Below are 14,544 nucleotides of genomic sequence, written 5' to 3'. Positions count from 1 at the left end.
GTGATTTACCTCTTTTTTCTGTATTTATTTACCTACTTTGTTTTCTCTAATTTCTTTACCTATTTTTTATTTACCTTTTTTCCTTTGGTTTATTTACCTACTTTTCTCTATTTATACACCTATTTTTTTCTCTACCTAATTTACCTATTCTTCTCTATTTATTTCCCTATTTTTTCTCTATTTATTTACCTCTTTTGTTTTCTCTATTTATTTTCCTATTTTTTCTCTATATATTTACCTATTTTTTTCTCTCATTTATTTACCTATTTTTGCTCGGTTTAGTTACCTATTTTTTCCTCTAATTTATTTACCTATTTTTTTATTTACCTTTTTTTCCTTGATTTATTTAGGTATTTTTCTGTATTTATACACTTATTTTTTCTCTAGTTTATTTACCTATTTTTTATCTATTTATTTACCTATTTTTCTCTACTTATTTACCTTTTTTTCTCTATTTATTTACCTATTTTTACTCTATTTATTTACCTCCTTTGTTTTCTCTATTTATTTACCTTTCTTCCCCTCTATTTATTTACCTATTTTTTTTAATTAGCTATTTTTCTCTATTTATACACCTATTTTTTCTCTAGTTATTTACCTCTTTTTTCTGTATTTATTTACCTACTTTGTTTTCTATACTTCATTACCTATTTTTCTCTATTTATTTGCCTATTTTTTTCTCTAAATTATTTACCTATTTTTTCTCTATTTATTTACCTATTTTTTCTCTATTTATTTACCTCTTTTGTTTTCTCTATTTATTTACCTATTTTTTCTCTAGTTATTTACCTCTTTTTTCTGTATTTATTTGCCTACTTTGTTTTCTCTACTTCATTACCTATTTTTCTCTATTTATTTGCCTGTTTTTCTCTCTAAATTATTTACCTATTTTTCTCTATTTATTTACCTCCTTTGTTTTCTCTATTTATTTACCTTTTTTTCCCTCTTTTTATTTACCTATTTTTTTTAATTAGCTATTTTTCTCTATTTATACACCTATCTTTTCTCTAGTTTATTTACCTCTTTTTTCTGTATTTATTTACCTACTTTGTTTTCTCTACTTCATTACCTATTTTTCTCTGTTTATTTACCTATTATTTCCTCTAATTTATTTACCTATTTTTTATTTACCTTTTTTCCTTTGGTTTATTTACCTATTTTTCTCTATTTATACACCTATTTTTTCTCTACCTAATTTACCTATTTTTCTGTATTTATTTACCTATTTTTTTTCTCTATTTATTTACCTCTTTTGTTTTCTCTATTTATTTACCTATTTTTTCTCTAGATAATTTACCTGGTTTTTCTTTATTTATTTACCTATTTTGCTCTGTTTATTTACCTATTTTTTCCTCTAATTTATATACCTATTTTTTTATTTACCTTCTTTCCTTTGGTTTATTTACCTGTTTTTCTCTATTTATTTACCTATTTTTTCTCTAGTTATTTACCTATTCTTTCTTTCATTTTTTACCTATTTTTTCTCTATTTATTTACCGATTGTTTCCTTTAATTTATTTACCTATTGCTTTATTTACCTTTTTTCTTTGATTTATTTAGCTATTTATCTATATTTATACACCTATTTTTTCTCTAGATAATTTACCTATTTTTCTCTATTTATTTCCCTATTTTTTCTCTATTTATTTACCTCTTTTGTTTTCTCTATTTATTTACCTATTTTTTCTCTAGTGATTTACCTCTTTTTTCTGTATTTATTTACCTACTTTGTTTTCTCTAATTTCTTTACCTATTTTTTATTTACCTTTTTTCCTTTGGTTTATTTACCTACTTTTCTCTATTTATACACCTATTTTTTCTCTACCTAATTTACCTATTCTTCTCTATTTATTTCCCTATTTTTTCTCTATTTATTTACCTCTTTTGTTTTCTCTATTTATTTTCCTATTTTTTCTCTATATATTTACCTATTTTTTTCTCTCATTTATTACCTATTTTTGCTCGGTTTAGTTACCTATTTTTTCCTCTAATTTATTTACCTATTTTTTTATTTACCTTTTTTTCCTTGATTTATTTAGGTATTTTTCTGTATTTATACACTTATTTTTTCTCTAGTTTATTTACCTATTTTTTATCTATTTATTTACCTATTTTTCTCTACTTATTTACCTTTTTTTTCTCTATTTATTTACCTATTTTTACTCTATTTATTTACCTCCTTTGTTTTCTCTATTTATTTACCTTTCTTCCCCTCTATTTATTTACCTATTTTTTTTAATTAGCTATTTTTCTCTATTTATACACCTATTTTTTCTCTAGTTATTTACCTCTTTTTTCTGTATTTATTTACCTACTTTGTTTTCTATACTTCATTACCTATTTTTCTCTATTTATTTGCCTATTTTTTTCTCTAAATTATTTACCTATTTTTTCTCTAGTTTATTTACCTCTTTTTTCTGTATTTATTTACCTACTTTGTTTTCTCTACTTCATTACCTATTTTTCTCTGTTTATTTACCTATTTTTTCCTCTAATTTATTTACCTATTTTTTATTTGCCTTTTTTCCTTTGGTTTATTTATCTATTTTTCTCTATTTATACACCTATTTTTTCTCTACCTAATTTACCTATTTTTCTGCATTTATTTACAATTTTTTTCTCTATTTATTTACCTCTTTTGTTTTCTCTATTTATTTACCTATTTTTCTCTAGATAATTTACCTATTTTTTCTCTATTTATTTACCTATTTTTTCTCTGTTTATTTACCTATTTTTTCCTGTAATTTATATACCTATTTTTTTATTTACCTTTTTTCCTTTGGTTTATTTACCTATTTTTCTCTATTTATACACCTATTTTTTCTCTACCTAATTTACCTATTCTTCTCTATTTATTTCCCTATTTTTCTCTATTTATTTACCTCTTTTGTTTTCTCTATTTATTTTCCTATTTTTTCTCTATATATTTACCTATTTTTTTCTCTCATTTATTTACCTATTTTTGCTCTGTTTAGTTACCTATTTTATCCTCTAATTTATTTTCCTATGTTTTTATTTACCTTTTTTCCTTTGGTTTATTTACCTATTTTTCTCTATTTATACACCTATTTTTTCTCTACCTAATTTACCTATTCTTCTCTATTTCCCTATTTTCTCTATTTATTTACCTCTTTTGTTTTCTCTATTTATTTTCCTATTTTTTCTCTATATATTTACCTATTTTTTTCTCTCATTTATTTACCTATTTTTGCTCTGTTTAGTTACCTATTTTATCCTCTAATTTATTTGCCTATGTTTTTATTTACCTTTTTTCCTTTGGTTTATTTACCTATTTTTCTCTATTTATACACCTATTTTTTCTCCAGATAATTTACCTATTTTTTCTCTATTTATTTTCCTATTTTTTCTTTATTTGTTTACCTCTTTTGTTTTCTCTACTTATTTACCTATTTTTCTCTGTTTTATTTACCTATTTTTTCCTCTAATTTATTTACCTATTTTTTATTTGCCTTTTTTCCTTTGGTTTATTTACCTATTTTTCTCTATTTATACACCTATTTTTTCTCTACCTAATTTACCTATTTTTCTGCATTTATTTACCAATTTTTTTCTCTATTTATTTACCTCTTTTGTTTTCTCTATTTATTTACCTATTTTTCTCTAGATAATTTACCTATTTTTTCTCTATTTATTTACCTATTTTTTCTCTGTTTATTTACCTATTTTTTCCTGTAATTTATATACCTATTTTTTTATTTACCTTTTTTCCTTTGGTTTATTTACCTATTTTTCTCTATTTATACACCTATTTTTTCTCTACCTAATTTACCTATTCTTCTCTATTTATTTCCCTATTTTTCTCTATTTATTTACCTCTTTTGTTTTCTCTATTTATTTTCCTATTTTTTCTCTATATATTTACCTATTTTTCTCTATTTATTTACCTATTTTTTCTCTGTTTATTTACCTATTTTTTCCTGTAATTTATATACCTATTTTTTTATTTACCTTTTTTCCTTTGGTTTATTTACCTATTTTTCTCTATTTATACACCTATTTTTTCTCTACCTAATTTACCTATTCTTCTCTATTTCCCTATTTTTCTCTATTTATTTACCTCTTTTGTTTTCTCTATTTATTTTCCTATTTTTTCTCTATATATTTACCTATTTTTTCTCTCATTTATTTACCTATTTTTGCTCTGTTTAGTTACCTATTTTATCCTCTAATTTATTTGCCTATGTTTTTATTTACCTTTTTTCCTTTGGTTTATTTACCTATTTTTCTCTATTTATACACCTATTTTTTCTCCAGATAATTTACCTATTTTTTCTCTATTTATTTTCCTATTTTTTCTTTATTTGTTTACCTCTTTTGTTTTCTCTACTTATTTACCTATTTTTCTCTGTTTATTTACCTATTTTTCCCTATTTTATTTACCTATTTTTCTCTATTTATTTACCTTTTGTTCTCTATTTAGTTACCTCTTCTTATCCTCTATTTATTTACCAATTTTTTCTCTAGTTACTTACCCATTTTTCTTTCTCATTTATTTACCTATTGTTTCCTCAAATTTCTTTACCTATTTTTTTATTTACCTTTTTTTCTTTGATTTATTTAGCTATTTATCTCTATGTATACATCTATTTTTTCACCAGATAATTTACCTATTTTTTCTCTATTTATTTTCCTATTTTTTCTCTATTTGTTTCGCTCTTTTGTTTTCTCTACTTATTTACCTATTTTTCTCTGTTTATTTACCTATTTTTCCCTATTTTATTTTCCTATTTTTTCTCTGTTTATTTACCTATTTTTCTCTATTTAGTTACCTCTTTTTTTCCTCTGTTTATTTACCTATTTTTCTCTATTTTATTTACCTATTTTTTCTCTATTTATTTACCTCTTTTGTTTTCTCTATTTATTTACCTATTTTTTCTCTAGTTATTTACCTCTTTTTTCTGTATTTATTTGCCTACTTTGTTTTCTCTACTTCATTACCTATTTTTCTCTATTTATTTGCCTGTTTTTCTCTCTAAATTATTTACCTATTTTTCTCTATTTATTTACCTCCTTTGTTTTCTCTATTTATTTACCTTTTTTCCCTCTTTTTATTTACCTATTTTTTTTAATTAGCTATTTTTCTCTATTTATACACCTATCTTTTCTCTAGTTTATTTACCTCTTTTTTCTGTATTTATTTACCTACTTTGTTTTCTCTACTTCATTACCTATTTTTCTCTGTTTATTTACCTATTATTTCCTCTAATTTATTTACCTATTTTTTATTTACCTTTTTTCCTTTGGTTTATTTACCTATTTTTCTCTATTTATACACCTATTTTTTCTCTACCTAATTTACCTATTTTTCTGTATTTATTTACCTATTTTTTTTCTCTATTTATTTACCTCTTTTGTTTTCTCTATTTATTTACCTATTTTTCTCTAGATAATTTACCTGGTTTTTCTTTATTTATTTACCTATTTTTCTCTGTTTATTTACCTATTTTTTCCTCTAATTTATATACCTATTTTTTTATTTACCTTCTTTCCTTTGGTTTATTTACCTGTTTTTCTCTATTTATTTACCTATTTTTTCTCTAGTTATTTACCTATTCTTTCTTTCATTTTTTACCTATTTTTTCTCTATTTATTTACCGATTGTTTCCTTTAATTTATTTACCTATTGCTTTATTTACCTTTTTTCTTTGATTTATTTAGCTATTTATCTATATTTATACACCTATTTTTTCTCTAGATAATTTACCTATTTTTCTCTATTTATTTCCCTATTTTTTCTCTATTTATTTACCTCTTTTGTTTTCTCTATTTATTTACCTATTTTTTCTCTAGTGATTTACCTCTTTTTTCTGTATTTATTTACCTACTTTGTTTTCTCTAATTTCTTTACCTATTTTTTATTTACCTTTTTTCCTTTGGTTTATTTACCTACTTTTCTCTATTTATACACCTATTTTTTCTCTACCTAATTTACCTATTCTTCTCTATTTATTTCCCTATTTTTTCTCTATTTATTTACCTCTTTTGTTTTCTCTATTTATTTTCCTATTTTTTCTCTATATATTTACCTATTTTTTTCTCTCATTTATTTACCTATTTTTGCTCGGTTTAGTTACCTATTTTTTCCTCTAATTTATTTACCTATTTTTTTATTTACCTTTTTTTCCTTGATTTATTTAGGTATTTTTCTGTATTTATACACTTATTTTTTCTCTAGTTTATTTACCTATTTTTTATCTATTTATTTACCTATTTTTCTCTACTTATTTACCTTTTTTTTCTCTATTTATTTACCTATTTTTACTCTATTTATTTACCTCCTTTGTTTTCTCTATTTATTTACCTTTCTTCCCCTCTATTTATTTACCTATTTTTTTAATTAGCTATTTTTCTCTATTTATACACCTATTTTTTCTCTAGTTATTTACCTCTTTTTTCTGTATTTATTTACCTACTTTGTTTTCTATACTTCATTACCTATTTTTCTCTATTTATTTGCCTATTTTTTTCTCTAAATTATTTACCTATTTTTTCTCTATTTATTTACCTATTTTTCTCTATTTATTTACCTCTTTTGTTTTCTCTATTTATTTACCTATTTTTTCTCTAGTTATTTACCTCTTTTTTCTGTATTTATTTGCCTACTTTGTTTTCTCTACTTCATTACCTATTTTTCTCTATTTATTTGCCTGTTTTTCTCTCTAAATTATTTACCTATTTTTCTCTATTTATTTACCTCCTTTGTTTTCTCTATTTATTTACCTTTTTTTCCCTCTTTTTATTTACCTATTTTTTTTAATTAGCTATTTTTCTCTATTTATACACCTATCTTTTCTCTAGTTTATTTACCTCTTTTTTCTGTATTTATTTACCTACTTTGTTTTCTCTACTTCATTACCTATTTTTCTCTGTTTATTTACCTATTATTTCCTCTAATTTATTTACCTATTTTTTATTTACCTTTTTTCCTTTGGTTTATTTACCTATTTTTCTCTATTTATACACCTATTTTTTCTCTACCTAATTTACCTATTTTTCTGTATTTATTTACCTATTTTTTTTCTCTATTTATTTACCTCTTTTGTTTTCTCTATTTATTTACCTATTTTTCTCTAGATAATTTACCTGGTTTTTCTTTATTTATTTACCTATTTTGCTCTGTTTATTTACCTATTTTTTCCTCTAATTTATATACCTATTTTTTTATTTACCTTCTTTCCTTTGGTTTATTTACCTGTTTTTCTCTATTTATTTACCTATTTTTTCTCTAGTTATTTACCTATTCTTTCTTTCATTTTTTACCTATTTTTTCTCTATTTATTTACCGATTGTTTCCTTTAATTTATTTACCTATTGCTTTATTTACCTTTTTTCTTTGATTTATTTAGCTATTTATCTATATTTATACACCTATTTTTTCTCTAGATAATTTACCTATTTTTCTCTATTTATTTCCCTATTTTTTCTCTATTTATTTACCTCTTTTGTTTTCTCTATTTATTTACCTATTTTTTCTCTAGTGATTTACCTCTTTTTTCTGTATTTATTTACCTACTTTGTTTTCTCTAATTTCTTTACCTATTTTTTATTTACCTTTTTTCCTTTGGTTTATTTACCTACTTTTCTCTATTTATACACCTATTTTTTCTCTACCTAATTTACCTATTCTTCTCTATTTATTTCCCTATTTTTTCTCTATTTATTTACCTCTTTTGTTTTCTCTATTTATTTTCCTATTTTTTCTCTATATATTTACCTATTTTTTTCTCTCATTTATTTACCTATTTTTGCTCGGTTTAGTTACCTATTTTTTCCTCTAATTTATTTACCTATTTTTTTATTTACCTTTTTTTCCTTGATTTATTTAGGTATTTTTCTGTATTTATACACTTATTTTTTCTCTAGTTTATTTACCTATTTTTTATCTATTTATTTACCTATTTTTCTCTACTTATTTACCTTTTTTTCTCTATTTATTTACCTATTTTTACTCTATTTATTTACCTCCTTTGTTTTCTCTATTTATTTACCTTTCTTCCCCTCTATTTATTTACCTATTTTTTTTAATTAGCTATTTTTCTCTATTTATACACCTATTTTTTCTCTAGTTATTTACCTCTTTTTTCTGTATTTATTTACCTACTTTGTTTTCTATACTTCATTACCTATTTTTCTCTATTTATTTGCCTATTTTTTTCTCTAAATTATTTACCTATTTTTTCTCTAGTTTATTTACCTCTTTTTTCTGTATTTATTTACCTACTTTGTTTTCTCTACTTCATTACCTATTTTTCTCTGTTTATTTACCTATTTTTTCCTCTAATTTATTTACCTATTTTTTATTTGCCTTTTTTCCTTTGGTTTATTTATCTATTTTTCTCTATTTATACACCTATTTTTTCTCTACCTAATTTACCTATTTTTCTGCATTTATTTACCAATTTTTTTCTCTATTTATTTACCTCTTTTGTTTTCTCTATTTATTTACCTATTTTTCTCTAGATAATTTACCTATTTTTTCTCTATTTATTTACCTATTTTTTCTCTGTTTATTTACCTATTTTTTCCTGTAATTTATATACCTATTTTTTTATTTACCTTTTTTCCTTTGGTTTATTTACCTATTTTTCTCTATTTATACACCTATTTTTTCTCTACCTAATTTACCTATTCTTCTCTATTTATTTCCCTATTTTTCTCTATTTATTTACCTCTTTTGTTTTCTCTATTTATTTTCCTATTTTTTCTCTATATATTTACCTATTTTTTTCTCTCATTTATTTACCTATTTTTGCTCTGTTTAGTTACCTATTTTATCCTCTAATTTATTTTCCTATGTTTTTATTTACCTTTTTTCCTTTGGTTTATTTACCTATTTTTCTCTATTTATACACCTATTTTTTCTCCAGATAATTTACCTATTTTTTCTCTATTTATTTTCCTATTTTTTCTTTATTTGTTTACCTCTTTTGTTTTCTCTACTTATTTACCGATTTTTCTCTGTTTATTTACCTATTTTTCCCTATTTTATTTACCTATTTTTCTCTATTTATTTACCTTTTGTTCTCTATTTAGTTACCTCTTCTTATCCTCTATTTATTTACCAATTTTTTCTCTAGTTACTTACCCATTTTTCTTTCTCATTTATTTACCTATTGTTTCCTCAAATTTCTTTACCTATTTTTTTATTTACCTTTTTTTCTTTGATTTATTTAGCTATTTATCTCTATGTACACACCTATTTTTTCACCAGATAATTTACCTATTTTTTCTCTATTTATTTTCCTATTTTTTCTCTATTTCTTTACCTCTTTTGTTTTCTCTACTTATTTACCTATTTTTCTCTGTTTATTTACCTATTTTCCCTATTTTATTTACCTATTTTTCTCTATTTATTTTCCTATTTTTTCTCTATTTGTTTACCTCTTTTGTTTTCTCTACTTATTTACCTATTTTCCTGTGTTTATTTACCTATTTTTCCCTATTTTATTTACCTATTTTTTCTCTATTTATTTACGTTTTGTTCTCTATTTAGTTACCTCTTCTTATCCTCTATTTATTTACCAATTTTTTCTCCAGTTATTTACCCATTTTCTTTCTCATTTATTTACCTATTTTTTCCTGAAATTTCTTTACCTATTTTTTTATTTACCTTTTTTTCTTTGAATTATTTAGCTATTTATCTCTATGTATACACCTATTTTTTCTCCAGATAATTTACCTATTTTTTCTCTATTTATTTTCCTATGTTACGTGCCGCGGCCTTTTTAGTGTTCGAGCGGCACGATTTTTAGACGCAATATCGATTAGGGGTATCCCACAGTCGTTAGACTATCAAGTATTGCTGGATTGAGTTTATGATTTAGAAAAAGCAAGGAGGCTCGCCGCAGTCGTAACAGTCGATTCTTTTAGTTGATAATTATTTAGGTACCTTCTCAGAAGGAGAAGGGGTAGATTTTGGGATCGTTGGTGCTCTAGTCCCGTACGGGTCTTTTCAATGGAATCAGATAGGTAATTGATGAGTAGAATTTAATAGTAAATAAAGTTTTAATGATTAAATAATGAATGGATGTAAAACATTTAACAGAACTGAATATGAACAAATCAATCAATAATTTAGAAGGAATAGACGTTTGTGAAATCGGTATAATTCCTGACTAGGGGAATCCCACAGTCGTTTGACTGTCAGAAATTATCGTTAGGTACGAATTAATTATAACGGTGTATTTTCGTGTACAAAAAGAGATAAGATGTGCAACTCACCAGACAGTCACAATAATCTAATTGACAATATGCTTTAAATTTGCTTTTTAAGTTTTGGAAAACTTTCTGGATCGCTGATAAACCTGAATCAGAAAGAAGGATTAGACGCGAAAACACACACACACACACTTGATTTGAATTATAAATTGAAACGGAAATAATGTAAATTAAATTATTAACTGAGTAAGTTAAGCGAATAATTAGTTTTGAAAAGTTTAGGATTTGAATTGTTTCGCAAAGTTGAGTCTTTCACGCGGTTACACAGTAGACCGGAGAACTCTAGCTCTATAAGACTTCGCGGACCCAATGACACGCACCTCACGATTTATCGTCACAGAGTAGTACTGAGTTGAATTATGAAATGAAACTGAATAATAATAATTTTAACTAGTAGATACAATAAAAATTTGGATTAAATCGTTAACAGAATAAATAGTTTCGAAGTTATTAGAATATTTGTTTCGCAAAGTCGAGTCTTTCACGCGGTTACACAGTAGACCGGAGAACTCTAGCTCTAAAAGACTTCGCGGACCCAATGACACGCACCTCACGATTTATCGTCACAGAGTGCCGCAGCTTCACGCTCTCGGCAGCGACCACAGTGGGTCCGTACCGAAAATGCTTACGCTGCATCTTATCGCTTGACCATGCATGGGCCCCTCCACTTAGCGAGGCGGGGTGTATGTGTGTTTGCTCACATCCATCCGTCATACTCTCTTGATTCAAATATACGATCGAGAAAATTATATTAACTGTATTTGCGGAACATATGTACGCACTATAAACCATGACATCAACACAGTACAATTTCACATAGCTGAAGGCCTTTTCCTCATCATACATAAATTCATATACACAATTTCTGACTAGGGGAATCCCACAGTCGGTTGACTATCAGAAATTGTGATAGGGGTCTAAAAGAACAATTCCTAACTAATTAACAATCCACGAAACGTGCGACAAAACCGTGGGACGGCGTCGTTCCCTGCATCGGTGACCGGATGTAAAGTATACGATTCCGTCAATCTTCCAAGAAGGAACCCAGTGTGCGCATTCCTGATGTAGCCGTTACTGATTATGTTACAATGTTTAGCGCGACGGTCAGGGGTGCGCTCAACGAGGGCTTTCCCACAATGCTGCAAGGCATTGTTGAACCACACTCCTGCCGCTTACACAGAGCGAATTCGGTACAGCAAGAGAGCCACTGGGTCTTTCGGAGCGCGACTTTCTGGTGAGAACGCCGCTGCGTCAGCACCGCCTTATCCTTATCACGGGACGGCAATATGTCGAGGCGACGATGCTTCGAAGAAGGGGTTCTGATTTTACTAATTTATTATTAACTAACTAGGCGGGAGTATGATCAACGAGGGATTTCCCATAACGCTAGGCGTTGTTGATGCATACCCCGTCTTAAAAAGAGAAATTTTTCGTTCCGAACGTAACATCCCTCCCTCCTTGGAATCATCGTCGTCCCCGACGATGTATACTGAAGGTATAAGTACAGTAGCGCTTATGGACGTATGTGCTCAGGTTGCATTGGACTAGGGAAATCCCATAATGTTTGCACATTGTCGCAATGCAATCCTGTTACAATTTAGATGGGTCTAAATAGGGGCTCGTACATCAGGTCGTAGGTAACATGTAGAAAATGGTTGCGTTTGTACTTTGTGGATCGCGTAATCTGGGTACCTCCGATGTATAAATGTATTGGCTCGGTCCTGTGAGCCCTTGTCACTACCTCGTAGGCGCAAGTTAGTACCGGTTTGCCGATGTTTTGGCACCTCTCTACGTCGACTATGGCTATTTCAGGGCACTGCCGCAGCATACCGCATATGTCCTCGTCGGAGATGCCTTGATTCTCCCTACAGTGTACCTCCACCAAGCCCTTGAGGAACTGCAGGAACCACCCTCCGACGCTGGGATGCATGTTGTTGGCACTCAGGATCCGGAGTTTCTGCATTTGTCGCAGCGGTTCCAGGGTGAATTCTCCCTTGATATTTGTGCAACCACTGATGTTTAAGGACGTTACATCCTGCATATGCAGTGCAATTTCCGAAACGAGGCCGGAGACTACCCATCCGCAAAACGTGAGGCTTAGGCTGGTCACATTTTTGTACCTGCAGGGGAAAGAAACTGCCATCTCCACTGGCCCCAGCTCCAGTTCAACAAACTCTCCCCTCTCGGCTGCTTCATTGTCCTCCTCCATTTCTATTTCAGGAACAGACTCTTTAAAGGAGCAAAAATGAAACTTGATTATTGTTAAAGTGGCGTGGAGGTTAATATTGTCAATTAACACTTGTAGAATGGTGTGATCTATTAGGCCATCGCATTTGCTTATGTCTAGATACTCCAGGCTCGTTAATTCCTGAAGCATTTTCGATAAGATTTCAGGTTTTAATATTATACAGTCGTGGAGAGTAAGCTGTTGGAGATCTTTGGTTATGGCTAACAAGGATCTACCGGTAATATCTGTCCCCAGTGCGCAGAACGATCTCAAGTGTCTGGCAGATTCCAGCACATTGAACAGCCCTGGGTCCACTGGTCCGTCGCATTTCCCTAGTTTAAGGCAGGTCAGTCGTGGTGCTGGAGGTTCCATTTCCCTCAATGCCGACGGTCTTATAGTTACCGCGGTTAAGTCCAAAGACTCCAAACCAGGACAGTTTTTAATCGCAATAGCCATTACCTGTGGTTTCAAATTTTTAGCCAAGCTTTCTTCACTTATACCTATACTCTTCAGACAAGCGCCCACCCTCATCATCAACCAGTGGAAGGAATTAGTTGTTATCAATTTCCCTTCCCACGCGTTCGGCCAACACCAGTTGTTGAGGTCAATATGACGCATATGGTGATAGGAGGCAAGGCTACCTTGGCGCCATCGTCGGGAAACCATTTCCAAGCGACCCCGATCTGCGAATGGCAAATAGCTGGCAATTTTTGCAATACATTCCGTTGGTAGGGGAATTTTGTCGCTTAAGTCAATTCCCGGAAATGGAGTCACATCGGGTCGTGGGGGAATTAACTTTGAGCTGTGCCATGAATCGGCCATCAGCACCCTCAATTTCCTTTTGTGGCATATTATTCCGACGTCCGCCGCAGCCAAGGCCTTCCTTGTTCCGTCCAGAGTTGCGAACGTTAGGAATGCGCAGTTTCCCGTTGTTTTCCTCATTACCACCGCATGCTCGACACCATAAGGGCGAAATACCTCGAGCAGCTTCTCCTTTTTTGTATATGGAGACAAACGGCTGACAAACAATCGCCGTTCCGCGGAGTTTTGTTGCCACTGACTGGACGATGCCATTTCGCTATACACTACAGACAGTTAAACACAAGCAAGATTAAATTATGAAATAATAAAATCATTATCAAAGGAGCAGAAGAACAATAGAAGAGTTATAACTAACAACAATTTCTGACTAGGGGATTCCCATAGTCCTTAGACTGTCAGGGTTAGTTGTTATACATATTGCTAGCAATTTATCATTGCCCTCTGAATAGGCAATGGTGGTCTGTTTTGCGAGGTATTTGATTCTTGTAATGGTATTGGTGCTGGTTGGCTGGTTGAAGCTTCCTCTGGTTCGTGGTTCGAGTCACGTTTCCTTAGGAATCGTATCCTGCATAAGGTCTTCAGGGGGTTCCAAAAATGGTAAATCATCAATCCTATTACGATTACGGCCTGTACCGCTATTGATCCGTACGTCAATGACAAATGTGATTTCCTTGCTCGATGATGTTCTCCAATTTCCTCTATTTGGGCTTCAATTTCATACAACGAATCAGATGTGCGTTCTAATTTATTAATGTCATTTGAAAATAGATTCTCTGTGGTGTGTTTCTCTTTGGAGTACTGATAGATTTCAGGTGATATCAAGCTAATGTTCAGTAATAGATTGGGAATGTAGTAATAGGAATCCTTGCTTAAGTACGTTTTTGATCCTAGCAAGGTATGATATCGTGTTTTTGCAAAACATTCCGGATGTATTTCCAAGATTCCTGTTCCAACTATGGTGGTGTGAGTATTCTTCTGTCGACCGCATAGGATTTGCATCGGTTCCGGTTGTTCAAATGAATATAACCATCCGCCAAGCGTAGTTAATTTTCGCCAGGAAGGTATATGATAGGGCATGATTCTAATATTACACAAGCGTAAGAATTTCGGATCTGGTTGAAGTAATAGAGAAGTTTCGCATGTTCTGTGAGCTATGTCTTGCAATGGGACGTCCTGTGGGCAAATGTAGTAATGCCATGCCCAGGTGCAGGAATCTATGAATGCATTATCTGATCCGAAGAATTTGGAGTGGTCAG

At 29.2% G+C, this 14,544-nt stretch overlaps 1 protein-coding gene and 1 long non-coding RNA gene across 30 annotated transcripts; both read right to left on the bottom strand.

Moving 5' to 3' along the window:
• Nucleotides 1–147: 147 nt before the first annotated feature.
• LOC143378109 (uncharacterized) lies at nt 148–9,991 on the bottom strand. 29 transcript variants are annotated; one of them, XR_013087535.1, is made up of 7 exons: nt 7,282–9,149; nt 6,716–7,104; nt 6,121–6,526; nt 5,797–5,869; nt 2,001–5,747; nt 1,452–1,750; nt 148–1,200 (listed from the first exon to the last, which is right to left on the bottom strand). It is a non-coding gene; the product is annotated as an uncharacterized LOC143378109 (long non-coding RNA). The 29 variants fall into 29 exon arrangements; XR_013087539.1 differs by having other exon boundaries at nt 2,001–6,526; nt 7,282–7,435; nt 7,485–7,557; nt 7,809–9,149; XR_013087533.1 differs by adding an exon at nt 9,616–9,991 and having other exon boundaries at nt 2,001–6,526; nt 7,282–7,557.
• Nucleotides 9,992–11,752: 1,761 nt separating this feature from the next.
• Nucleotides 11,753–13,540, bottom strand: LOC143378108 (putative RNA-binding protein EEED8.10). Its single transcript, XM_076829936.1, has 2 exons — nt 11,932–13,540; nt 11,753–11,826 (listed from the first exon to the last, which is right to left on the bottom strand). Exons 1-2 carry the CDS (start codon nt 13,538–13,540, stop codon nt 11,753–11,755), a joined length of 1,683 nt encoding a protein of 560 aa, XP_076686051.1.
• Between the last annotated feature and the right edge of the window lie 1,004 nt (nt 13,541–14,544).

Source organism: Andrena cerasifolii, unplaced genomic scaffold (genome assembly GCF_050908995.1).
Source record: "Andrena cerasifolii isolate SP2316 unplaced genomic scaffold, iyAndCera1_principal scaffold0289, whole genome shotgun sequence".
NCBI classification, from domain to species: Eukaryota; Metazoa; Arthropoda; class Insecta; order Hymenoptera; family Andrenidae; genus Andrena; species Andrena cerasifolii.
Note: the sequence above shows the minus strand (reverse complement) of the source record. Positions and strands in the feature narration are given on the sequence as shown.